Below are 27,674 nucleotides of genomic sequence, written 5' to 3'. Positions count from 1 at the left end.
TTCCACATACCAAGTTCTAGTGTAAAGGAACGTTGCGTCATGCGAAAATTTGCCATTGGAAAACGTCTCCCATATGACACAAAACTTTTCGGGGAAATGGGCTATTTGGGAAAACGAAGTATTCGGAGAAATAACATTTGGCAAATTGTTGTTCAAAGAACTGACATTCAGGAGAAAGTAGCACAACCGATAAAATGTAAGAAAAAATAAATCAAATACGGTTATTTTCCATGCGGTTATATTGTTTTCCTCTCAAGATACTTATTGCTGTTAGCATTTGTGATGCAAATCTCAACTTAACGTCCTCCAAATGCGGTAACACAAAACAATCAAAGGACTCCTAGCAACGATTGTATAATTCACCGCCGCCCTAGCAAGAAAAATCTATCCTTGACATCGTATTTCTTGTGAAAAATCTTACCACGTTTGGTATTAATTCACACAGCAATATATTTTTCCTCTTAAGACTTCTCATAAAAAAGACTGCATCATAAAAATAAAATGAGAAAAAAATTAAATTTTAAGTTCTTTTATTAAATGTTTTATTCCTTTTTATCTAGTGAAAAAATATCGATACTCCGGATGATCTACTTTGACCTATATTCAATTAATGTGAAACAGGAATAAGGTTTAGACCAACACTTGTTGTTACAAAACTTACATTTATTATTATAATTTCGGGTTTTTTTTTGTCTAAACTAGTTTCTAAACTACCCGATTGGTCCAATTAGCCTTCCAGTTTCAGGATCAGGACAGTTTTAACATTCGTATGCTTAAAAAAGATTGCTTGATTGATTGATTTCATATGTTGCTTGATCCGTACTTACAAATCCATACCACTTACTTTGTAATTAAGATTTTAAGAGCACTTTAGTAGATAAGAACTGTCAATTGAAACTGTTATTTAAGGCGATCGTCTAATGGGTTTGAGCGATTTGAAATTTGTATGGGAGCGAAGGCGTTATGCTGACTTTAGACCATTGGGCTGCTTAAACCTGGCCGAATTGGGTTATATAAAACCTTTCACGCTACGAGGGATCATGTTTCCTTCAAATCGTGGAAAAAACTTTTCCAGAATTTTCCCTCGTTTTTCCAGCTTACTTCGGCGAAACAAGCAAAGTCGGGAAATTTTTTATACCAATTAGGTATTTACGTGATTTTCGGCAAATTTAAAGCGGTGACATATACTTTTTTTTACTCAGAAAGGTTTAAATGATCTCAAACATTGTCACTGAGGTATTTTCCGGAAAATCAGTTCTCGATTTTCCCGGAAAATTTGGTACTTTAGTACCGTGGAAATGTGCCTAAATATGGAACGACTGGGCTGGATATAAATTTACAAAATTTTCTCAATTACTAAATAAAGGGTAACTAACTGGATTCAGGTGATAAATTGAAAATATGAACGTTTTTCCCAAGGGTTTTCCCCAATTTTCCACAAACTGGTTCAAAAAATTGAACGCGTAACGCGTGCGTATACGGATCAGTGTATTGAAATGAATGATTTTTTCACCCTCTCATTCAAAGCTCATAAACCAAAAATATACCCATATTTTTGTATATCCTGCACCCTCATATTCCCCTGCAGGTCATAGGCATAGTCGGGGGCCCTAATTTGAGCATTTTTGCACCAAATTTTTGAAAAATTTGGCGTGACCCCACTTAGCAGCGACATATTTTTCCAGCCAGCTGCCGTGCGGATAGAGAAACGTCATTTGAGAAGTAACGCTGCCACACACGCCTGAAATAGGCAGGGCCGAATCATGTAGAATGCAGGATGCTATCGTCAGATTGTCACCAAACCAGATGGCGCACAACCAAATCGCGACGCGGCTCGACTCGTAGCAATATAGAATCATGTTTGAAACCTTACGAATCTATCAGATAATCTTTGAATACGCAGCGCGCTGTTATTAGTAGATTAGTCGCGGTACAAGGGACTGAAAACAATATATTTTCATATGAAATGCCATTTCGGATCTGATGATCGCTCATTTTATGTATGAAAATTCGATAAGAAGCAGTCGCGTATCGCGTGAAAGTAACAGCAATATCAGCAATATTGAAGTTTTGCCAAATGGATTATCAATCATTGATTTAGATGCTTGATATAAACTTTGTTCAATACAATAATGTTTTCTTTGCTTGTATGATGTTGAGTAAACACAAAAAATCACAGTTATTCCAAGAGGAATATGCAGCTATGTGTCGATAAACATCAGAGAACCACGTTTATTTATCGTTTTATTCATATATGGTCTGCGAAAACAGCAACAAATTATTCCCTAAATCTTTCATCAGATGTTTTTATTTTTGACAAAAAAATGTTATAAAAATGCGTATTCCTAAATCTTGAATATTTATAATAAAGATTTAAGGAATTAATTATTTATAAGATATATATTTGAGAAGAATGATCTGAGAAACAAGTACAACATATTCCGAAATTCGTTCGCTAGATTTATGTTTTGAACAAGAAAAATTATTTAAAAAAATTCGGGTCGAATAAGGAGGTCATGGGCTAAGAAAATAGAAACGTATTTTTCCGATATTCGATCTTTGGCATCTGAGCCTGCTTCAATATTGAAAAATTAAATAATATTTTAGAATTACATATTTGCAAAATTCATATTTTAAAACCCTCAATATTTTAAAGCAAAAATTCTTCCCAGGGCTTATGAGATTTCATCAATTTGGGGTGTAGCGCAGTATTATCTTCAGCGAAGTTTCAGCACTCAGTACCATCTACATTGAGGGGATGAGGATCATCCTTTTAGTTGAGAACTAACTAGTCCAGCAGAGGCGCTTTTTCCTACTTGCCCTATATGAACCAGGTGGCGCTAGTGAGCATTGAATTTTTGTTTTGCGGATAGCTCAATGGCCTGACCACTTAGAAAGATGGCGTCTTCGGCAAAGTTGTTCAGTAGTACAAGGGCTAACATCATTTGAGCCAAGAGATTCAATATTTTCTCACCAGGTGGCATAAGTGGGCATTGAATTTTTGTTTTGCGAATAGCTCAATGGCCTGACCACTTAGAAAGATGGCGTCTTCGGCAAAGTTGTTCAGTAGTACAAGGGCTAACATCATTTGAGCCAAGGGATTCAATATTTTCTCACCAGGTGGCACTAGTGGGCATTGAATTTTTGTTTTGCGAATAGCTCAGTGGCCTGACCACTTAAAAATATGGCGTCTTCGGCAAAGTTGTTCAGTAGTACAAGGGCTAACATTATTTGAGCTAAGAGATTCGATATTTTCTCACCAGGTGGCATAAGTGGGCATTGAATTTTTGTTTTGCGAATTGCTCAGTGGCCTGACCACTTAGAAAGATGGTTTCTTCGGCAAAGTTGTTCAGTAGTACAAGGGCTAACATTATTTGAGCTAAGAGATTCAATATTTTCTCACCAGGTGGCATTAGTGGGCATTGAATTTTTGTTTTGCGGATAGCTCAGTGGCCTGACCACTTAGAAAGATGGTTTCTTCGGCAAAGTTGTTCAGTAGTACAAGGGCTAACATTATTTGAGCTAAGAGATTTGATATTTTCTAGCGCTAATGAGCACTGCATTTTTGTTTTGCAGATAGCTCAATGGCCTGACCACTTAGAAATATGGCGTCTTCGGCAAAGTTGATCAGTAGTACAAGGGTTAACATTATTCGAGTCAAGAGATTCGATATTTTCTCACCAGGTGGCGCTAGTGAGCATTGAATTTTTGTTTTGCAGATGGCTCAATGGCCTGACCATTTAGAAAGATGGCGTCTTCGGCAAAGTTGTACAGTAGTACAAGGGCTAACATCATTTGAGCCAAGCGATTCAATATTGTCTCACCAGGTGGCACTAGTGGGCATTGAATTTTTGTTTTGCGAATTGCTCAGTGGCCTGACCACTTAGAATGATGGTTTCTATGGCAAAGTTGTTCAGTAGTACTAGGGCTAACATTATTTGAGCTAAGAGATTTGATATTTTCTAGCGCTAGTGAGCACTGCATTTTTGTTTTGCAGATGGCTCAATGGCCTGACCTCTCAGAAATATTGCGTCTTCGGCAAAGTTGTTCAGTAGCACAAGGGCTAACATCATTTGAGTCAAGAGATTCAATATTTTCTCACCAGGTGGCACCAGTGGGCATTGAATTTTTGTTTTGCAGATGGCTCAATGGCCTGACCACTTAGAAAGATGGCGTCTTCAACAAAGTTGTTCAGTAGAACAAGGGCTATCATTATTTGAGTCAAGAGATTAGATATTTTCTCACCAGGTGGCGCTAGTGAACATTGAATTTTTGTTTTGCGAATAGCTCAGTGGCCTGACCACTTAGAAAGATGGCGTCTTCGGCAAAGTTGTTCAGTAGCACAAGGGCTAACATTATTTGAGCAAAGAGATTCAATATTGTCTCACCAGGTGGCACTAGTGGGCATTGAATTTTTGTTTTGCGAATAGCTCAGTGGCCTGACCACTTAGGGAGATGGCGTCTTCAACAAAGTTGTTCAGTAGAACAAGGGCTTTCATTATTTGAGCCAAGCGATTCAATACTGTCTCACCACGTGGCACTAGTGGGCATTGAATTTTTGTTTTGCGAATTGCTCAGTGGCCTGACCACTTAGAAAGATGGTTTCTATGGCAAAGTTGTTCAGTAGTACTAGGGCTAACATTATTTGAGCTAAGAAATTTGATATTTTCTAGCGCTAGTGAGCACTGCATTTTTGTTTTGCAGATGGCTCAATGGCCTGACCACTTAGAAAGATGGCGTCTTCGGCAAAGTTGTACAGTAGTACAAGGGTTAACATTATTCGAGTCAAGAGATTTGATATTTTCTCACCAGGTGGCGCTAGTGAACATTGAATTTTTATTTTGCGGATAGCCCAGTAGCCTGACTTCTCAGAAATATTGCGTCTTCGGCAAAGTTGTTCAGTAGCACAAGGGCTTACATCATTTGAGTCAAGAGATTCAATATTTTCTCACCAGGTGGCGCTAGTGGGCATTGAATTTTTGTTTTGCGAATAGCTCAGTGGCCTGACCACTTAGGAAGATGGCGTCTTCAACAAAGTTGTTCAGTAGAACAAGGGCTTTCATTATTTCAGTCAAGAGATTCGATATTTTCTCACCAGGTGGCGCTAGTGAGCACTGAATTTTTATTTGGCGAATAGCTCAGTGGCCTGACCACTTAGAAAGATGGCGTCTTTGGCAAAGTTGTTCAGTAGCACAAGGGCTAACATTATTTGAGCCAAGAGATTCAATATTTTCTCACCAGGTGGCACTAGTGGGCATTGAATTTTTGTTTTGCGAATAGCTCAATGGCCTGACCACTTAGGAAAATGGCGTCTTCAACAAAGTTGTTCAGTAGAACAAGGGCTATCATTATTTGAGTCAAAAGATTCGATATTTTCTCACCAGGTGGCGCTAGTGAGCACTGAATTTTTGTTTTGCGAATAGCTCAGTGGCCTGACCACTTAGAAAGATGGCGTCTTCAACAAAGTTGTTCAGTAGAACAAAGGCTTTCATTATTTGAGTCAAGAGATTCAATATTTTCTCACCAAGTGGCACCAGTGGGCATTGAATTTTTGTTCTGCGGTTAGCCCAGTAGTCTGACCTTTTAGATAGATGGCGCCTTCAACAAAGTTTTTCAGTAGTACAAAGGCTATCATTATTTGAGCCAAAAGTTTCGAAATTTTGCCAAGAGATTTGAGGTTTTGTCACCTCGTGAGCATGAAACTTTTTTTTTGCGGATATATCAGTAGTCAGGCTTCTTCGGCAAAGTTGTTTAGTAGTACAAGGGCTATCAAGTTCTGAGTCAAGAGATTCGATTTTTCTCACCAGGTGGCGCTACCCAGTGAACCACGTATCGTATAAGAATGTGCGCCCAAAACCACATGTTCTTACGTCGAAAATCAGAATCGCACAATATTCCAAATTAAAATGAATAATAATAAGCACAAATTGTATATCATTCTCCTCTACGTACTGTCAAGACGAAAACTTTTTTTTTTTTATTTTTATACAAATTTTGTAGCATCTTATTTCTGGTCGCAGAAAATATTAAAAAATAGTGCGAAGTTGGTATTTGGCCTCTACTTTGGTATGTATATAACCTCTTCATGCATTTTATACAAGTGGATTGATTCTCATAGAATGATGCATTGCAAAAATTATACCAACCAAAATGTTGGCTGGGTAGCGAGCATTGAATTTTTGTTTTGCGGATAACACAGTAGCCTGCCCACTTAGAAATATGGCGTATTCGGAAAAGTTGTTCAGTAGTACAAGGGCTAACATTATTTTAGCCAAAATTTTCATGATTTTGCCACCAGGCGGCGCTAGTGAGCATGTCATTTATATATTGGTACATATATTGAGATGTTCGGTAGTCTCATTCGAATGGTTATTAAATTAATTAACTCATCACGCGTTGCAAAGAAGAATAAAGTATGGGTGAAATCATCTTCGTTTACCGTGACATCAGGAGTCCCACAAGGAAGTCATCTTGGGCCGCTGATTTTCTTGTTGTACCTCAACGACGTGAATCTTCTTCTGAGCTGTTACAAACTGTCATTCGCTGATGATTTCAAACTCTATTTAACTATTAAGACTAAAGCTGATGCAGACTTTCTTCAAGATCAACTCAACATTTTTTCGGATTGGTGCACTTCAAATAGAATGATTTTAAATTCTTCAAAATGCTCAGTTATAACATTTACGCGCAAACAGAATCCCATTATCAGAGACTATATCTTACATGGTACCGTTTTGAACAGAGAATCTGTCGTAAAAGATCTGGGAGTTCTATTAGACTCGAAACTTTCTTTCAAAGATCATATTTCTTATGTGACCACAAAAGCTTCAGCTCAATTAGGTTTTATTTTCCGTATTACTAAACAGTTTGAAGATGTGTATTGTCTGAAAACTTTATACTGTTCCTTAGTTCGCTCAATCCTTGAATATGGGTCGGTTGTTTGGTCTCCTTTTTATAAAAATGGTGTCGACAGGATTGAATCAGTTCAAAGAAAATTTTTAAGATTCGCTTTAAGATTATTGCCTTGGAATGACCCGCTGAACCTCCCGAACTACGAAGATCGCTGTAAACTAATAAACCTAGATCTCCTTGAAGTGCGACGAAATGTATCGAAAGCGACATTTATCGCTGACCTGCTGACTTCTCGTATAAACTGTGCCAATTTGCTGTGCCAATTGAACATCAACATCCGTAGTCGAATTTTGCGCACCAACGACTTTCTTCGCGTACCGGGATCGAGAAATAATTACTGTTATAATTCTCCTTTAGCTAGTATGTGTCGTGTATTCAACAAGTGTTATAATGTGTTTGATTTTAATTTGTCTAGATCTACTATTAAGAAAAGAATTAAGCAATTATTGTGTTATTCGTAAGATTTGAATGTTATTTAACAGATATTTGTTTATTAGTTTTAAGTCTATTGTATCATTTGGATTTGTTAATCTGTTGATGCGAAAAGATGAGAAGGTTTTATGCCTATTTGAGAGAGAGTTCATTTTTAAGCTCAACTCAAACGGGCTTTTCCCTACTCCTAAAATAAAATAAAATAAATAAAATAAAAATTATAAGAAAAATCCACGTTCTCTGCTGGGATTTGAACAGAGAGTCCTGGGTTTTTTAGACAAGCGCTCTACCACCTAAGCTACCGAGCCACTTTGTGACCCAATAACTTAAAAGGTTACATGTTTCAAATTCAAATTCCCACAGATCACGCAGACCCTTTTCATAACCCATATTCATCCATCTCATGTATACTACACACGCGCGCAGAGCGAGAGCAATTTATTTGGTGTTGAAACTGTTTGCCTATCATACCTACATCGCTTTCACAACAACTGTACGTGTTGTTCGCATTCAAGTGACGACATGACTACACTCTAAGAAGTCGTCAGATTTAAATCATTATCAAAAATATATAGTAGCTTTTTTCCATATTGCTTTACACTCAACATTCATATTAATATCATAAAGAGTGCTCAATATTTGTATCCGATAACTTATATCTGACAGGGGGCGGACCTGGTGTAGTGGTTAGAACACACGCCTCTCACGCCGAGGACCTGGGATCGAATCCCATCCCCGAGATAGTCACTAAAAAATTTCAGTGACGACTTCCTTCGGAAGGGAAGTAAAGCCGTTGGTCCCGAGATGAACTAGCCCAGGGATAAAAATCTCGTTAATAAAGATAGAAAAAAAAAACTCATATCTGAATTATATATGGAAATGAAAATCAATTTAAATCGCATTCATATACCAATTCAGATACTTTTTTATTTTATGCGCATATTGAACGTATTGGATTCTCTTACAATATTCATATCATAGTAATATAGTATAATATTATTCACAATATTTATTTTTATGGATTAATTCTAATACAATAGACACACAGTTATAATATTGCTCGAATCTGTTTTAATCGCCTTATATTATCTGGGTACATTTATGCACATTATCAACTGTCGCTTCGGCCATGAAGTATATGTCCTCTGGGCGTTTAGCATTTACTACGACGAACAGATCACTTTTTTGTAAAGTGTTCTGCTACAATCTAAAATGAGAACATAAAGTTTACATCACTATTATGTTTTGAAATGAACGAGAAATTACCCCACATTCTGGATAAGTGCAATACAGGCGTCACGAAATGAGATGATTGTTGTTCAGACGATTTGCACTTCATTGACTTGATTATCATCGATATTTTTTCCATATTAGACAATCATATAGCGTCTATCTGATTTTGTAATGCCTGATGAAAACACAGTCATATGAAAATTGATGATGCATTAGGAATGCATTAGGAAATCGTATAGCCATTATTGGATGTTTATAAAGTTAATCATATTTCAATCGTGGAATGTCAATGTGATTTTTCAGATAAATTGAATCGAATCAATTGGTTCAGTCTGCTACAGAGTTGCAGTACACTCTAATATATTGACGCAAACAGTCGACGACTCGATATTCTATATATGGATATACTCTAAAAATTGATGGATTTTTCAATCCCCTAAAATTTTCATTCATTGCTTTTTAAAGGTCGATATCTCCACTAGTCGATATCACGTGAGAGGTAAATTTTTTTCCATAACTCGATATTTATTCTAAAATTCTTCGTATTCGGGGAAACTTGGACCAATTCTTATTTGGAGGGACTAAATACATGTTGTTTTAAAAGTTGAAAAACATTAAAAACAAAAAAAAAATTGTTGATAGAACTAACGTTATTCGTCGAGCATTACGCAAAAGCTTTCATATATATTTTTTTAAATACTATCAATAAAATAATATTACTTTTTTACAGAGGTGATCATATATGTATTGGAGGTACAGAAATTTGTTCCTTCGATTTTGGAATTTTTGGTGTCGGTATATTCTATAAGTCGATTATCCCTTGAAAATCGGGCTATGCAGAGTCGACTGTATATTGAGATGTTCGGTAATCCGGGGACTTGAATTCGTAACTTGCAATTATCTGAGTTATTGAGTCACCAAGTGGCTAGGTAGCTTAGTTGGTAAACACTCGTCTAGCATACAAGAGTCCTGGGTTCAAATTCCAGACGAGGACGTGATTTTTCTCATGATTTAACCCATCGTTTATTCTTCTTTATCACGCGTAATGAGTTAAGTACAGTGGCAGAATCTCGAATCTCTTGGCACAAATAATATTAGCCCTTGTGCCATTTAACAACATTGCCGAAGACGCCATTTTTCGAGGCGGTCAAGCTACTGACTTGTCTGCAAAACAAAAATTTCACAGAAACACCAAAATTTCGAATCTTTTGGCTCAAATCTCGCATTATCTGAGATAACGCCCTAAAAGCCATTGGTAACCACGTGTGTAGCTCATTTTTTCTGAGCAAATGAATGAACAAACATCCAAACCAACACAACTGGCAAATAGAGAATGATTCTTTCTTCACCATAGCGTTGTTAAATAACGTGTAACTCCATTCAAATGCTCAGAAACAACGAACTACACACATGGTTACCGATGGCTTTTAGGGCGAGATCATAAATTATGCTAGAAATAATTTTAGCCCGAATAACTTTGACGCCGACGCCATCTTTCCAAGTGGTCAGGCCACTGAGTTATCCGCAAAACAAAAATTCAATGCCCACTAGTGCCACCTGGTGAGTAAATATTGAATTTCATGGCTCAAATAATGTTAGCCCTTATACTACCGAACAACTTTGCCGAAAACGCCAGCTTTCTAAGTGGTCAGGCCAAAGACAAATTTAAAGACCCCCATGTTCCTTGCAGTTGCCCAAAATTTTATGGTTCATAAGGCAATCTAGAATGCCGTGAAAAGTGTACTGCGATCTGTCAAACTTGGGTACCTTTTGTACTACCGAGGGACCAAATGCAGTACTAGAAGTGGTACCCAATCTGAGCCCGAGTGTGACGGACCTGGTCAGGCCATTGAGCTATCTGCAAAACAAAAATTCAGTGCTCACTAGCGCTACCTGGTGAGAAAATGTCGAATCTCTTGACTCAAATAATGATAGCTCTTGTGCTACTGAACAACTTTGTTGAAGACGCCATTTTTCTAAGTGGTCAGGCCGCTGAGCTAATCGCAAAACAAAAATTCAATACCCACTAGTACCACCTGGTGAGAAAATATCAAATCTCTTGACTCAAATAATGATAGCCCTTGTGCTACTGAACAACTTTGTTGAAGACGCCATCTTCCTAAGTGGTCAGGCCGCTGAGCTAATCGCAAAACAAAAATTCAATGCCCACTAGTACCACCTGGTGAGAAAATATCAAATCTCTTTACTCAAATAATGATAGCCCTTGTGCTACTGAACAACTTTGTTGAAGACGCCATTTTCCTAAGTGGTCAGGCCACTGAGCTAATCGCAAAACAAAAATTCAATGCCCACTAGTACCACCTGGTGAGAAAATATCAAATCTCTTGACTCAAATAATGATAGCCCTTGTGCTACTGAACAACTGTGTTGAAGACGCCATCTTCCTAAGTGGTCAGGCCGCTGAGCTAATCGCATAACAAAAATTCAATGCCCACTAGTACCACCTGGTGAGAAAATATCAAATCTCTTTACTCAAATAATGATAGCCCTTGTGCTACTGAACAACTTTTTTGAAGACGCCATTTTCCTAAGTGGTCAGGCCACTGAGCTAATCGCAAAACAAAAATTCAATGCCCACTAGTACCACCTGGTGAGAAAATATCAAATCTCTTTACTCAAATAATGATAGCCCTTGTGCTACTGAACAACTTTGTTGAAGACGCCATTTTCCTAAGTGGTCAGGCCACTGAGCTAATCGCAAAACAAAAATTCAATGCCCACTAGTACCACCTGGTGAGAAAATATCAAATCTCTTTACTCAAATAATGATAGCCCTTGTGCTACTGAACAACTTTGTTGAAGACGCCATTTTCCTAAGTGGTCAGGCCACTGAGCTAATCGCAAAACAAAAATTCAATGCCCACTAGTACCACCTGGTGAGAAAATATCAAATCTCTTGACTCAAATAATGATAGCCCTTGTGCTACTGAACAACTTTGTTGAAGACGCCATTTTCCTAAGTGGTCAGGCCGCTGAGCTAATCGCAAAACAAAAATTCAGTGCTCACTAGCGCCAACTGGTGAGAAAATGTCGAATCTCTTGGCTCAAATAATGATAGCCCTTGTGCTACTGAACAACTTTGTTGAAGACGCCATTTTCCTAAGTGGTCAGGCCGCTGAGCTATTCGTAAAACAAAAATTCAGTGCTCACTAGCGCCAACTGGTGAGAAAATGTCGAATCTCTTGGCTCAAATAATGATAGCCCTTGTGCTACTGAACAACTTTGTTGAAGACGCCATTTTCCTAATTGGTCAGGCCACTGAGCTAATCGCAAAACAAAAATTCAATGCCCACTAGTACCACCTGGTGAGAAAATATCAAATCTCTTGACTCAAATAATGATAGCCCTTGTGCTACTGAACAACTTTGTTGAAGACGCCATTTTCCTAAGTGGTCAGGCCACTGAGCTAATCGCAAAACAAAAACTCAATGCCCACTAGTACCACCTGGTGAGAAAATATCAAATCTCTTGACTCAAATAATGATAGCCTTTGTTCTACTGAACAACTTTGTTGAAGACGCCATCTTCCTAAGTGGTCAGGACACTGAGCTATTCGCAAAACAAAAATTCAGTGCTCACTAGCGCCAACTGGTGAGAAAATGTCGAATCTCTTGGCTCAAATGATAGAACTTGTGCTACTGAACAACTTTGTTGAAGACGCCATTTTCCTAATTGGTCAGGCCGCTGAGCTATTCGTAAAACAAAAATTCAGTGCTCACTAGCGCCAACTGGTGAGAAAATGTCGAATCTCTTGGCTCAAATAATGATAGCCCTTGTGCTACTGAACAACTTTGTTGAAGACGCCATTTTCCTAATTGGTCAGGCCGCTGAGCTATTCGCAAAACAAATATTCAGTGCTCACAAGCACCACCTGGTGCGAAAATGGCGAATCTCTTGGCTCAAATGATAGAACTTGTGCTACTGAACAACTTTGTTGAAGACGCCATTTTCCTAATTGGTCAGGCCGCTGAGCTATCCGCAAAACAAAAATTCAGTGCTCACTAGCGCCAACTGGTGAGAAAATGTCGAATCTCTTGGCTCAAATGATAGAACTTGTGCTACTGAACAACTTTGTTGAAGACGCCATTTTCCTAATTGGTCAGGCCGCTGAGCTATTCGCAAAACAAATATTCAGTGCTCACAAGCACCACCTGGTGCGAAAATGGCGAATCTCTTGGCTCAAATGATAGAACTTGTGCTACTGAACAACTTTGTTGAAGACGCCATTTTCCTAATTGGTCAGGCCGCTGAGCTATCCGCAAAACAAAAATTCAGTGCTCACTAGCGCCAACTGGTGAGAAAATGTCGAATCTCTTGGCTCAAATAATGATAGCCCTTGTGCTGCTGAACAACTTTGTTGAAGACGCCATTTTCCTAAGTGGTCAGGCCATGCCGCTGACCTAATCGCAAAACAAAAATTCAATGCCCACTAGTACCACCTGGTGAGAAAATATCAAATCTCTTGACTCAAATAATGATAGCCTTTGTTCTACTGAACAACTTTGTTGAAGACGCCATCTTCCTAAGTGGTCAGGACACTGAGCTATTCGCAAAACAAAAATTCAGTGCTCACTAGCGCCAACTGGTGAGAAAATGTCGAATCTCTTGGCTCAAATGATAGAACTTGTGCTACTGAACAACTTTGTTGAAGACGCCATTTTCCTAATTGGTCAGGCCGCTGAGCTATTCGTAAAACAAAAATTCAGTGCTCACTAGCGCCAACTGGTGAGAAAATGTCGAATCTCTTGGCTCAAATAATGATAGCCCTTGTGCTACTGAACAACTTTGTTGAAGACGCCATTTTCCTAATTGGTCAGGCCGCTGAGCTATTCGCAAAACAAATATTCAGTGCTCACAAGCACCACCTGGTGAGAAAATGTCGAATTTTTCGACTAAAATAATGATAGCCCTTGTGCTACTGAACAACTTTGCCGAAGACGCCATCTTTCTAAGTGGTCACTGAGCTATTCGCAAAACAAAAATTCAATGCCCACTAGTGCCACCTGGTGAGAAAATATTGAATTTCTTGGCTCAAATAATGTTAGCCCTTATACTACTGAACAACTTTGCCGAAGACGCCAGCTTTCTATGTGGTAAGGCCATTGAGCTATTCGCAAAACAAAAATTCAGTGCTCACAAGCGCCAACTGGTGAGAAAATGTCGAATCTCTTGACTAAAATAATGATAGCCCTTGTGCTATTGAACAACTTTGTTGAAGACGCCATTTTCCTAAATGGTCAGGACACTGAGCTAATCGCAAAACAAAAATTCAATGCCCAGTAGTGCCACCTGGTGAGAAAATATCGAATCTCTTGACTCAAATAATGATAGCCCTTGTGCTACTGAACAACTTTGTTGAAGACGCCATCTTCCTTAGTGGTCAGGCCGCTGAGCTAATCGCAAAACAAAAATTCAATGCCCACTAGTACCACCTGGTGAGAAAATATCAAATCTCTTGACTCAAATAATGATAGCCCTTGTGCTACTGAACAACTTTGTTGAAGACGCCATTTTCCTAAGTGGTCAGGCCGCTGAGCTAATCGCAAAACAAAAATTCAATGCCCACTAGTACCACCTGGTGAGAAAATATCAAATCTCTTGACTCAAATAATGATAGCCCTTGTGCTACTGAACAACTTTGTTGAAAACGCCATTTTCCTAAGTGGTCAGGCCGCTGAGCTAATCGCAAAACAAAAATTCAATGCCCACTAGTACCACCTGGTGAGAAAATATCAAATCTCTTGACTCAAATAATGATAGCCCTTGTGCTACTGAACAACTTTGTTGAAGACGCCATTTTCCTAAGTGGTCAGGCCGCTGAGCTAATCGCAAAACAAAAATTCAATGCCCACTAGTACCACCTGGTGAGAAAATATCAAATCTCTTGACTCAAATAATGATAGCCCTTGTGCTACTGAACAACTTTGTTGAAAACGCCATTTTCCTAAGTGGTCAGGCCGCTGAGCTAATCGCAAAACAAAAATTCAATGCCCACTAGTACCACCTGGTGAGAAAATATCAAATCTCTTGACTCAAATAATGATAGCCCTTGTGCTACTGAACAACTTTGTTGAAGACGCCATTTTCCTAATTGGTCAGGCCGCTGAGCTATTCGCAAAACAAATATTCAGTGCTCACAAGCACCACCTGGTGCGAAAATGGCGAATCTCTTGGCTCAAATGATAGAACTTGTGCTACTGAACAACTTTGTTGAAGACGCCATTTTCCTAATTGGTCAGGCCGCTGAGCTATCCGCAAAACAAAAATTCAGTGCTCACTAGCGCCAACTGGTGAGAAAATGTCGAATCTCTTGGCTCAAATAATGATAGCCCTTGTGCTGCTGAACAACTTTGTTGAAGACGCCATTTTCCTAAGTGGTCAGGCCATGCCGCTGACCTAATCGCAAAACAAAAATTCAATGCCCACTAGTACCACCTGGTGAGAAAATATCAAATCTCTTGACTCAAATAATGATAGCCTTTGTTCTACTGAACAACTTTGTTGAAGACGCCATCTTCCTAAGTGGTCAGGACACTGAGCTATTCGCAAAACAAAAATTCAGTGCTCACTAGCGCCAACTGGTGAGAAAATGTCGAATCTCTTGGCTCAAATGATAGAACTTGTGCTACTGAACAACTTTGTTGAAGACGCCATTTTCCTAATTGGTCAGGCCGCTGAGCTATTCGCAAAACAAATATTCAGTGCTCACAAGCACCACCTGGTGAGAAAATGTCGAATTTTTCGACTAAAATAATGATAGCCCTTGTGCTACTGAACAACTTTGCCGAAGACGCCATCTTTCTAAGTGGTCACTGAGCTATTCGCAAAACAAAAATTCAATGCCCACTAGTGCCACCTGGTGAGAAAATATTGAATTTCTTGGCTCAAATAATGTTAGCCCTTATACTACTGAACAACTTTGCCGAAGACGCCAGCTTTCTATGTGGTAAGGCCATTGAGCTATTCGCAAAACAAAAATTCAGTGCTCACAAGCGCCTACTGGTGAGAAAATGTCGAATCTCTTGACTAAAATAATGATAGCCCTTGTGCTATTGAACAACTTTGTTGAAGACGCCATTTTCCTAAATGGTCAGGACACTGAGCTAATCGCAAAACAAAAATTCAATGCCCAGTAGTGCCACCTGGTGAGAAAATATCGAATCTCTTGACTCAAATAATGATAGCCCTTGTGCTACTGAACAACTTTGTTGAAGACGCCATTTTCCTAAGTGGTCAGGCCGCTGAGCTAATCGCAAAACAAAAATTCAGTGCTCCTAGCGCCAACTGGTGAGAAAATGTCGAATCTCTTGGCTCAAATAATGATAGCCCTTGTGCTACTGAACAACTTTGTTGAAGACGCCATTTTCCTAAGTGGTCAGACCGCTGAGCTAATCGCAAAACAAAAATTCAATGCCCACTAGTACCACTTGGTGAGAAAATATCAAATCTCTTGACTCAAATAATGATAGCCCTTGTGCTACTGAACAACTTTGTTGAAGACGCCATTTTCCTAATTGGTCAGGCCGCTGAGCTATTCGCAAAACAAATATTCAGTGCTCACAAGCACCACCTGGTGAGAAAATGTCGAATTTTTTGACTTAAATAATGATAGCCCTTGTGCTACTGAACAACTTTGCCGAAGACGCCATCTTTCTAAGTGGTCACTGAGCTTTTCGCAAAACAAAAATTCAATGCCCACTAGTGCCACCTGGTGAGAAAATATTGAATTTCTTGGCTCAAATAATGTTAGCCTTTATACTACTGAACAACTTTGCCGAAGACGCCAGCTTTCTATGTGGTAAGGCCATTGAGCTATTCGCAAAACAAAAATTCAGTGCTCACAAGCGCCAACTGGTGAGAAAATGTCGAATCTCTTGACTAAAATAATGATAGCCCTTGTGCTATTGAACAACTTTGTTGAAGACGCCATTTTCCTAAATGGTCAGGACACTGAGCTAATCGCAAAACAAAAATTCAATGCCCAGTAGTGCCACCTGGTGAGAAAATATCGAATCTCTTGACTCAAATAATGATAGCCCTTGTGCTACTGAACAACTTTGTTGAAGACGCCATTTTCCTAAGTGGTCAGACCGCTGAGCTAATCGCAAAACAAAAATTCAATGCCCAGTAGTGCCACCTGGTGAGAAAATATCGAATCTATTGACTCAAATAATGATAGCCCTTGTGCTACTGAACAACTTTGCCGAAGACGCAATCTATCTAGGTGGTTAGGCTATTGAACTTTCCGCAAAACAAAAGTTTCATGCTCACTAGTGCCACCAGGTGAGCAAATCTTGAAGCTTTTGGCTTGAATAATGTTAGCACTGAACAACTTTGTCGAAGACTCTATCTTATACTTATGACACACTTGTGGTATACGTACCATGGTACAATTATCTTGAAATGAATTCCATACTGATAATTGTCTTCATTCAAGATAGCCTTGGAATAATTTTCTTGACAACTTGTTCCATGGTATATGTATCAGATGTCTGTCCAAAGTATTATTTAGTAGTCAGGCTACTGGGCTATCCCGTAAAACAAAAATTAAATACTCACTAGCGCCGCCTGGTGGCGTAATTCCGTATCAGAATGACCACCACGTGTCAGCCAGAACAACTGAACAACTCTTCCGAAGACACCAACCTTCTAAAACATCAGGATCTAGAGATATCATAGGTTACAAAGTTTGCATTCTTATTCCTCAAGGTTCATATAGGGCAAGTCAGAAAAAGCGCCCCTACTGGACAAGTTAGTTCTCAAATAAAAGGATGATCCTCAACTCCTACATGTAAATCGTACTGAATGCTGAAACTTCGCAGGAGATAATACTGTGCTGCACCCCAAATTGATCGAATCTCATATGCCCTGGGAAGAATTTTTGCTTTAAAAAATTAAGGGTTTGAAAATATGAATTTTGCATATAATTTTAAAATAATATTCGATTTTCAAATATCGAAACAAGATGATCGGCTAAGATGTCTAAGATTGAATATCGGAATAATATGTTTCTATTTTCTTATCTCACGACCACCTAAGCCACTTTGGTGAAGTATGTATGCTTCTCCTAAAATTTGAATTATGTCGGTTTATTTTCAAATATTTTTCCTGGTCACAAAATATATCTAGCGAACGAATTTTGGGATAATGTGTACTAACTTCTCAGATCATTCTTCTTAAATATTTAAGAATCTTTTTTTCTAAAATATTTAAGGTTTAGAAATCCAAATTTTCATAACATTTTCTTGTCAAAAAAAAAACATCTGACGAAATAATTGAATGAAATAACGAAATAATGAACGTAACTATAAATAAACGTGGTTCTCTGATGTTTATCGACACATAGCTGCATATTCCTCTTGGAATAACTGTGATTTTTTGTGTTTACTCAACATCATACAAGCAAAGAAAACATTATTGTATTGAACAAAGTTTATATCAAGCATCTAAATCAATGATTGATAATCCATTTGGCAAAACTTCAATATTGCTGATATTGCTGTTACTTTCACGCGATACGCGACTGCTTCTTATCGAATTTTCATACATAAAATGAGCGATCATCAGATCCGAAATGGCATTTCATATGAAAATATATTGTTTTCAGTCCCTTGTACCGCGACTAATCTACTAATAACAGCGCGCTGCGTATTCAAAGATTATCTGATAGATTCGTAAGGTTTCAAACATGATTCTATATTGCTACGAGTCGAGCCGCGTCGCGATTTGGTTGTGCGCCATCTGGTTTGGTGACAATCTGACGATAGCATCCTGCATTCTACATGATTCGGCCCTGCCTATTTCAGGCGTGTGTGGCAGCGTTACTTCTCAAATGACGTTTCTCTATCCGCACGGCAGCTGGCTGGAAAAATATGTCGCTGCTAAGTGGGGTCACGCCAAATTTTTCAAAAATTTGGTGCAAAAATGCTCAAATTAGGGCCCCCGACTATGCCTATGACCTGCAGGGGAATATGAGGGTGCAGGATATACAAAAATATGGGTATATTTTTGGTTTATGAGCTTTGAATGAGAGGGTGAAAAAATCATTCATTTCAATACACTGATCCGTATACGCACGCGTTACGCGTTCAATTTTTTGAACCAGTTTGTGGAAAATTGGGGAAAACCCTTGGGAAAAACGTTCATATTTTCAATTTATCACCTGAATCCAGTTAGTTACCCTTTATTTAGTAATTGAGAAAATTTTGTAAATTTATATCCAGCCCAGTCGTTCCATATTTAGGCACATTTCCACGGTACTAAAGTACCAAATTTTCCGGGAAAATCGAGAACTGATTTTCCGGAAAATACCTCAGTGACAATGTTTGAGATCATTTAAACCTTTCTGAGTAAAAAAAAGTATATGTCACCGCTTTAAATTTGCCGAAAATCACGTAAATACCTAATTGGTATAAAAAATTTCCCGACTTTGCTTGTTTCGCCGAAGTAAGCTGGAAAAACGAGGGAAAATTCTGGAAAAGTTTTTTCCACGATTTGAAGGAAACATGATCCCTCGTAGCGTGAAAGGTTTTATATAACCCAATTCGGCCAGGTTTAAGCAGCCCAATGGTCTAAAGTCAGCATAACGCCTTCGCTCCCATACAAATTTCAAATCGCTCAAACCCATTAGACGATCGCCTTAAGGTGCAACCCTTTGCTATCCATAAATGATGATCAATTTTGTAGTTTTGGGGATGTGATATCGCTTCTACCGGACATAGATGTCGTAAAGGGTATCAACATGACTGTTGTTAGCAAGCATATGATCCGGATAGATCACCGAATGATCGATATGATATAAAACAGAAATATTTTCTTTTCAACGATAGTTTGAACATAGATTGTTCATGGATGCTACGATAAGTCTATCGTATGTTACCTTAAGTTCGTTGATAAAGAAGAGGAAATTGAGCGAAGTTCTTTTTCTGAATTTTATCGGGATGCACAATACGATGGATACTAGCATATCACTCTATCTATTTTTGCTTTGTTTTGTGGACGGATAAAATCGCGAGGCAGCTAATCGCTGAAAATTACTGTGAGGGATAAATCCATTATCGTGAGAGTGAGTGAGAATTCGGAAACCTGGTTATTGGTGACGTACAACGCAATGCGTCGACATTCTTCCGCGCCGACTCGATGAAGACAAAGGGCCCAGCAGGCGTAAAGCCTGATTAGCTGCTGACAAGTAATTTCTCGGCCTATCTTGATGCATGGAAAATTTCTGCAAGGAATCGATCAAGAATGCGTTTTTTTCTGATCGTAGTACGCAGTTGAAAAGATATGTCAATTCAAATGGGAGTTGCTGTAGAAAATTTCTGCAAGGAATCAGCGAGAAATTTCTTTAGCGATTCCTTTTCAGTAGTAAAGCCTGATTTGCTACTGAAAAGGAATCGCTAAAGAAATTTCTCGCCGATTCCTTGCAGAAATTTTCTACAGCGACTCCCATTTGAACTGACAGTTCTTTTCAACTGCGTACTGCGATCAGACCGATTCCTTGCAGAAATTTCCCATGCATCAAGATAGGCCGATAAATTACTTGTCAGCAGCGAATCAGGCTTAAATCAGGCTTAATTCGCAACACTCCGTAAGGCTGATTCGAGACCACTCCTGATGAAGTTTGGACATCGACATTCCACACTTGTCCATCCTTTACTGGGTAGGTATCTACTGCACAGCCACGTAACCATCCGTTACGGACCGCTTCATTTACGATGACCACCGGATAGCCGAACTGAAGTTCGCGAACGTCACTGAACCATTTGGACCTTCTAGCTATCGTTGGGAGGTAGCCTCGTATCCACCGCTTCCAAAACTAGTTCAAAAGTTGTTGCATCAACCTCCAGTTAAGGCTTCCCCCAAATCTACGCAACTTTTTATGGCGACAGCGACAAAAAATCGACGCGATTTCGTTGTTGTGTCGTTGCATGAAACCATCTTGACTGACACGACGTGAATCGCTGCGAAATCGCGTCACTGTGGCTTAGATGCGCTTATTGAACAGTGCATGCAGCGAAACATCAGCGAAATCGCGACGATTTTTTGTCGCTGTCGCCGTAAAAAGTCGCTTCGATCTGGGGGAGCCTTAACTCTCAAGGGAACTTCTTCGTTCACTGGTATTTGCAATGAATTGTTGCCACCACTTGAACTCATTAGCAGAAAGTTGTTTGGCGTATCTTTTGGAAATCTATCAAGTGCAATCCATAGCGTGGATGTCAGTACTTGTTTTAAAAATATAAACTGTAAATGCGGCCTACAAAGTATTATCCCATATCATCTTCCATCGTCTGTCACCTATAGAAAACGAGTTCGTGGGAAGTTATCAAGCCGGCTTCGTTGACGGCCGATCGACAACGGACCTGATCTCTACTGTACGGCAAATCCTCAAAAAATGTCGTGAATACAAGGTCCCAACGCTTCACCACCTTTTCATCGATTTCAAGGCGGCATACGATAGTATCGACCGCGTAGAGCTATGGAAAGTCATGGACGAGAACAGCTTTCCCGGGAAGCTCACGAGACTGATAAGAGTGACGATGGAAGGCGTGCAGAATTGTGTGAAGGTTTCAGGCGAACATTCCAGTTCGTTTGGATTCCGCCGAGGACAACGACAAGGTGATGGACTTTCGTGCATGTTGTTCAATATGGCGCTAGAAGGTGTTATGCGCAGAGCCGAGCTTAACAACCTGGGGTACGAGTTTCACAAGGTCCAGTCAATTTGTTTGCTTCGCGGATGATATGGACATTGTCGGCCGAACATTTGAAAAGGTGGCAGGCCTGCACACCCGCTTGAAACGCGAGGCAGCAAAAGTTGGACTGGTGGTGAATCCGGCCAAGACAAAGTACATGCTAGCTAGTGGGGCCGAGCGCGACAGGGCTCGCCTAGATAGCAGTGTTACGATAGACGGGGATACGTTCGAGGTGGTCGACGAGTTTTTCAATAAAAAATCTTATTTAGGGTGCCGGTATCAATGGTTGTAATGTACCAGTAGATTGGAATAAGGAATAAAACGTACATGTTTTAATAAAAACATCATGTGCTATTTTTGGTGGATAGATCGCCTATAGTTTAGTCGATTTGCCAAATTTCAGCTTTTTATTTCATCAAAAAGTCATATAAATAATAAAGTTAGTGCAAAAAATTCGCTCCCTTGCACCAGTAGTTGATGTCGTGTACCAGTAGTGGATCAACGGATGGAAGCAGTTTTTAAAATAGATGTATAAAAATGAAAAAAAAAAGCCCCAGAGAAATCATGCAGTTATGTTTGTGAGAAATCATACAAAAATTTCACATGGGACTCCTTCAGAGATTCCATAGACAATTCCACCAGTAGTTTCTCCTACGATTTCTCCGAGAATTCCTAAACGAATTCTTCCAAAGATTCCCTAGGAATTTATCCAGGCATTTCCGTTAGATTTTTTTTCAGATATTTCTCCCTGAATTTCTACAGGAATTCCTCCAGATATTCCATAGCAAATTTCTCCACCATTAGGTATAAAGCATTACCAGAGATTTGTATAGAAATTCCTTCAACAGTTTCTTTCTTCAGGGATGGTTCCAAGGGTCCAAGATTTCCTCAAGAGGTTATATTTGGGATTCCTCCAGCGTTTCCTTGAAAAATTCGACTATGTGTTTCTCCAGTGATTCCTCCTCGGATTTTTTTCAATGATTCCTCAAGAGATTCTTCAGGAGCTTCTTCAGTCATTACATTAGGAGTTCTTACATCAATTTTTCAGGGATTTCTTTAAAGATTTCTCCAAAATTTATTCAAAAGATTCCCTAGCAATATTACTGGAAAGTGGTTTCTTTTAAAATTTTGCCAAGAATTCCTTCTAGGGATTCTTCTAAGGATTTCTCAAGGAACTTCCAAATGAATTCCACTATAAATTGCGCCGGGGATTTTATCAAGAACTCTTCAAAAAGCCCACTTGGAATTCTTAAAGCGATTCTAGCAGCAATTCTTCAGTGATTCCACCAGGAAGATAAGATTCAACAAGGAATTGCTTCAGAAATTTTATTAGCAAAGTCCCTAGAGATTCACCAGGAATTTTTTTAGATATCACATCTGAAAACCTTACATGTATTTCGTTATCATCCAGGGATTTGTTCAGAAATTCTTCTACAGTGATTCCAACGGATTTTCACCAATGATTTCACAAAAAAATGTTCCAAGGATTTCTCTATGAATTTCTCCAGGGATGAAACAAATGATTCCTCCAGGTATCCATCCGGTAAATCAAACCTAAAGTTTGAAGGAATCGTTTGAAGAATTCCAGAAAGAATACATGTCAGAATTTCTCCACAACAAAAATCCTTGAGGAACCCTCGGGAGAGTGCTATGTGTAAGTTCTGGCAGAATTTCTGATGGAATTTCAACCGTAGTTATAAGCCGAATCTATGTAGGAGTTCTTGGAAAAATCCTTCTCGAATCCATGGAATAATTTCTGGTGAGAGACAGAATTCCTTGTGGTCATACTGTTGGGGTTTCTGATGAAGTTCCTGGTTGAATTTCTGGTTGACTTCCAGTTCTTCAATTTCAGCTGGAATCCCTGAAGGGATCACTAGAGAAATTCTTGGTGGAATCTTTTGAAGAATATCAAGTTGATTAATTCTTGGTGGATCAAAGAAAAGATTTTCTGGTGGAGTTCCGTAAAATGGGGTAACTATGATAGTTTTTTCGAAGAAAACTTGAACACTTGCTGTTTCACAGAATTACAATTTTTATTTTAAAAATAGTACTGGCATCCTAGCTATCGATTGTAGTTGATTGATCGCCAAAATATTTATTTTGAATGGATATATAATTTTTCATGTAATCGAAAGTCGGTTTTCTGTTTTGGGGTTACTTTGATAATGGAGTATAAATCGAACAAAACTGTATGATTTACGTAACATTTGTTAAACGTTGCATACCTCTAGGAGTTTTACGTTATATGGAAATTTCTGACTTAGATTATAAAAATGGTTCCATTTGGTAAAAATGGTTTTCGCTAATAGATTTGAGACCATACACAAGTTCTATTATAACAACTATTATAACTAGGCTGTCAAATACAAGTGACGAACTACATCAAATAGTGATCGTAGAACAGATTGTTCGTAGATGTTTCTACTAAAGTTGTATCAATTTTTAGTACATGTTTATTTAGTCTCAAATGTACTCGATTCAAATGAAAATAGCTCTGACATGAAATGTCATACTATTATTCTTTTCTTTTGCATTCGTTTTGCTTAACTGATTAACATTTATTATTTTATTTCGTTTAGTATGTGATGTGTCCCGCACTATCAAAGTTACCCGCATTATCAAAGATACCGCGTTTTATGGTCCTTGGAGGATCTTCTGGTCACATTCATGGCAGAATTCCTGGATGAATCCTAGATCCAGAACATTTTGTCGAATTACCGGAGATATTTCTGGTTAAAGCCCTGTTGAAAACTCTAGTCCTAGTGAAATCCCTTTAAAAATAATTCCATTGCATACGTATGTATGTGAGTTAAATGTAGGGTTATAATCGATTTGAAGATAGTAATCTTACGTTAGCTTTTACTGTTGCGTCATACACGTTGTCCTATTTTTTCTTTTTGCCGTTACACACATAACACATCGATCCAAGACACGAACCAGCCGGTTTCGCATCCACGATTTCTTATCAACCATCGCGAATAAAAGATAAGATAGCTTATTGACCCGCAACCGATTTCGGAATCCTTCAAGACACCGAACGACCAGTTACTGTTTGTCAACGAATCGTATCGGCAGCAACGGTCACTGCTAAAATGTGGCCCATCGAAGCTTGTTTTATCGCACTTGCAATCGGTAAGCCGGACTTGGATATGCTAATCTCAATCCAAACATTCACGTGATAAATTTTTAGCAACGACGGCATCCTCCCAGCCTTTCAACGGAACGGTCGGTCAGAATGGAACTATTACGAATGTGACTCATATTACGCACATAACCCACGTGCAGCATGTCATCCATGTCCATAACGGGACCAATTTGACGGTGCCAAAGCCGTTCGATTCCGGCAGCAATCTTCCTCCACTTGCAACAGTTCCAACGCAATTGCCGGCTCTGAACAACCCCAATGTAACCTTACCGATGCCTTTCAATCCCGAGAATGCCCTACCGCCACTGGCCACAACTGGACCACAAATCATATCTGGAATTCCTCTTTATAAACATCCGCATTACGATACGGCTGGAAAGCCTCTATGGTTCCCGAGGATCATCGGTGGAACTCCAGCTACGTTGGGCGAATTCCCCTCCAAGGTGTCACTGCAGACTACGCAAAACTCGGCACATTTCTGCGGAGGAACGCTGCTCACTTTGAGACACGTTCTGACGGCAGCGCACTGCATTACCGATATTCAAGGGGTTCCGATGAGCGTTTCTAGGGTAAGTGGACTTTACCAATACCTGATTTCAATATCTCAACAGTTATCTCTTTAGATCCAAGCGATGGCCGACGATCTGAATGTGCTCCCAAAGATGGGAAGCGCAACACGGCAAGTGCGTCAGGTCAAGTCGTTGAACATCCACGACAAGTACAATCCGTCGACTTTGGCGAACGATTTGGCTATCGTTAGTCTGGAAAAGGAGTTCACGAAGACGAACACCCTTTACCCGTCGAAGCGTGCTTCCAGTGCACCTCCGCCCGGACAGCTTTGTGCCCTTGCCGGTTGGGGAGTTACTGCAGAGAACTCCCAGAGCATCAGCCCTTCGTTGCAGCGCGTCAACCTGGAGGTTATTTCGTTCGAGCACTGCAATACGGCCTATCAAGGGGCCTTGCTTAAGGGCATGATGTGTGCCTCTGCTCCAGGACGTGACGCCTGTCAGGGTGATTCCGGTGGAGCACTGATTTGCCAGAATCGAGTTGCTGGAGTGGTTAGCTTCGGGTCTGGCTGTGCGCATCCGACCTTCCCGGGGGTTTACATGGACATTACCCATTACGAGAAGTGGATTGGAAAGGCTCTGAATGGAGTGGATAGTTTGGTTGGAGCGTTCTCGATGACTTTATTGATGGCGTTTGCGGTGACGTTTAGGAACCACCTTGTTTGAGTTTTGACTCAAAATGATCGGTTAGCTATGAAAATATTCATTAGATTGATGTATAGGTAGCTAGGAAGAAATGTGGATAAACCTAAGATTTTTTGTCGAATATTAAATTTATTTTGAAACCTTTAGATAAACATTGATTATCTACTGCATAATGCCCGCTACTGTAAGCCTTCGTAGGAATCCTTTCTATACCATCTTACTTTTTTTTCTTTCTCAAAAAACCTTGAATACATTATTTAGGGGAACAATGCGCCGTCGAGGTCCACCATCGATTTGAACAAACGACGTGTTTTGGAACGCTTGTTTCTCCAGAGATAATGAAAAATGTGTAAAAATGCTTCTCTTTTTATTTTTTAAGTGTTTTCCTGGCAAAAATCGTGAAATACTTGAAAAAACGTTTTTCGCTGGTGTCGTTGTAATTTTGTGTGATTTTCTAGCTAATTTTTCAGGTCAATATATTACAAAATTGTCTGGGCCTTCCTTAGCCGAGTGGTTAGAGTCCGCGGCTACAATGCAGAGCCACGCTGAAGTTGTCTGGGTTCAATTCCCGAACGGTTCAGGATCTTTTTGTAACGGAACCATGACTATCCTGAACATAGAGTATAATCGTACCGTAAAACGGGGTAACTTTGATAGTTTTTCCGAAGCAAACTTGAATATTTATGCATGCTGTTTCAAAGAATTATGGTTTATATTTTAAAAATAAGTACTGGCATCCTAGTTATCGATTGCAGTTGATGGATTGCCAAAAGATTTATTTTGCATGCATGTATAATTTTTCAAATAATCGAAAGTTGGCTTTCTGTTTTGGGGTAACTTTGATAATGAAGTATAAATCGAACAAAATTGAATGTATTACGTAACATTTATAGGGCATTACATACCTCTAGGCGTTTAACGTTATATGGAAATTTCTGACTTAGATTACAAAAATAGTCCCAGTTTGTGAAAATGATATTCGCTCATAGATTTGAGACCATAGTCAAGTTCTATGATAACTAGGCTATCAAAGATAAGTGGCCCACTATTAAAAACTACATCAAATAGTGATCGTAGAACAGATTGTTTGTAAGCGTTTCGAAAATGCTGAAATCGTGTCAATTTTTAAAATTGGTATATAAAGACTCGAATGTTCTCAATTCAAATGCAAACAACTCTAACATGAAGTGTCATACTAATATTCTTTAGTTTTGCATTCGTTTTGCTTAACCGATTAACAGAAATTATGATATTTGGTTTAGTATGTGATTGGTGACGCACTATCAAAGTTACCAGCATTATCAAAGATACCCCGTTTTACGGTACCTGTGGAAGCGCTCATAAGAACACTAAGCTGAGAAGCAGGCTATGTCCTAGTTTATTTATTTGTTCCATCAATAGGCTAATACTGAGCCCTAATGATATTAAATCTACAATAAACTCTTTTAAAATTTTGCTTCTCTAGATAGATGGAAATCGAAATAATCTGCTACTCGATTAAAGAGCCTTAGAAGACCAACAATGGCCCCATAAGATCCGTAATTCGTACGCTGAAGAGGAATTTGTAGAAAACTCCGGTTTCGTAGGGATCTTGATTGCACCTGCAGCTGGATACTGTTAAGCAATACCTGGCACACGATCCTGGAAGTGAAGACATCCGAAACGAATAACGCACGAGCAACTTTACGGCGTATTGTCAGCGTTTCCAACTGTATGAACTGACAGCGGCTCTCGTAGCTGGGTAAACTGAATGGGTTGTTCCATGGAAGGAGGGCGAAACGGATGAACCTTCGCTGTTCAGCTTCGATCCTTTCCATTGCATTATTGTAATAAAGATTCCAAATCGGCGAACAATATTCCAGGGAGGAACGCACCAACGAATGCTGGAGAATGTGAGCATCAGCGATCAAACTTACTTGAAAATAAACTATCATATCGTCGGCGAACGACAAACGAGGAACTTTCATTTTTTTATTGACGTCATTGGAGTAAAGAAGAAATAGAGTAAAGTGGGGCAAGAGTTTCTTTTTA

The 27,674-nt window shown here is 39.2% G+C and overlaps 1 protein-coding gene across 1 annotated transcript; it reads left to right on the top strand.

Annotated features, from left to right (window-relative positions):
- The first annotated feature begins 24,261 nt into the window (after positions 1–24,261).
- Positions 24,262–25,795, top strand: LOC5567919 (trypsin delta). Its single transcript, XM_021843808.1, has 3 exons — positions 24,262–24,419; positions 24,478–25,001; positions 25,056–25,795. The coding sequence occupies exons 1-3, from the start codon at positions 24,380–24,382 to the stop codon at positions 25,662–25,664; spliced, it is 1,173 nt and encodes a 390-aa protein (XP_021699500.1). The 5' UTR covers positions 24,262–24,379; the 3' UTR covers positions 25,665–25,795.
- Positions 25,796–27,674: the final 1,879 nt, after the last annotated feature.

This window comes from Aedes aegypti, chromosome 1 (assembly GCF_002204515.2).
Source record: "Aedes aegypti strain LVP_AGWG chromosome 1, AaegL5.0 Primary Assembly, whole genome shotgun sequence".
Taxonomy (NCBI): domain Eukaryota; kingdom Metazoa; phylum Arthropoda; class Insecta; order Diptera; family Culicidae; genus Aedes; species Aedes aegypti.
This window is presented reverse-complemented; position numbering and strand designations above follow the sequence as displayed.

Excerpts from the sequence above, each read along its gene's own strand:
- LOC5567919 (XM_021843808.1), top strand. The coding sequence starts at position 24,380 with ATGTGGCCCATCGAAGCTTGTTTTATCGCACTTGCAATCG. Across the intron at positions 24,420-24,477 it reads TTTTATCGCACTTGCAATCG|CAACGACGGCATCCTCCCAG; the intron begins GTAAGCCGGACT and ends ATAAATTTTTAG. Across the intron at positions 25,002-25,055 it reads TTCCGATGAGCGTTTCTAGG|ATCCAAGCGATGGCCGACGA; the intron begins GTAAGTGGACTT and ends TTATCTCTTTAG.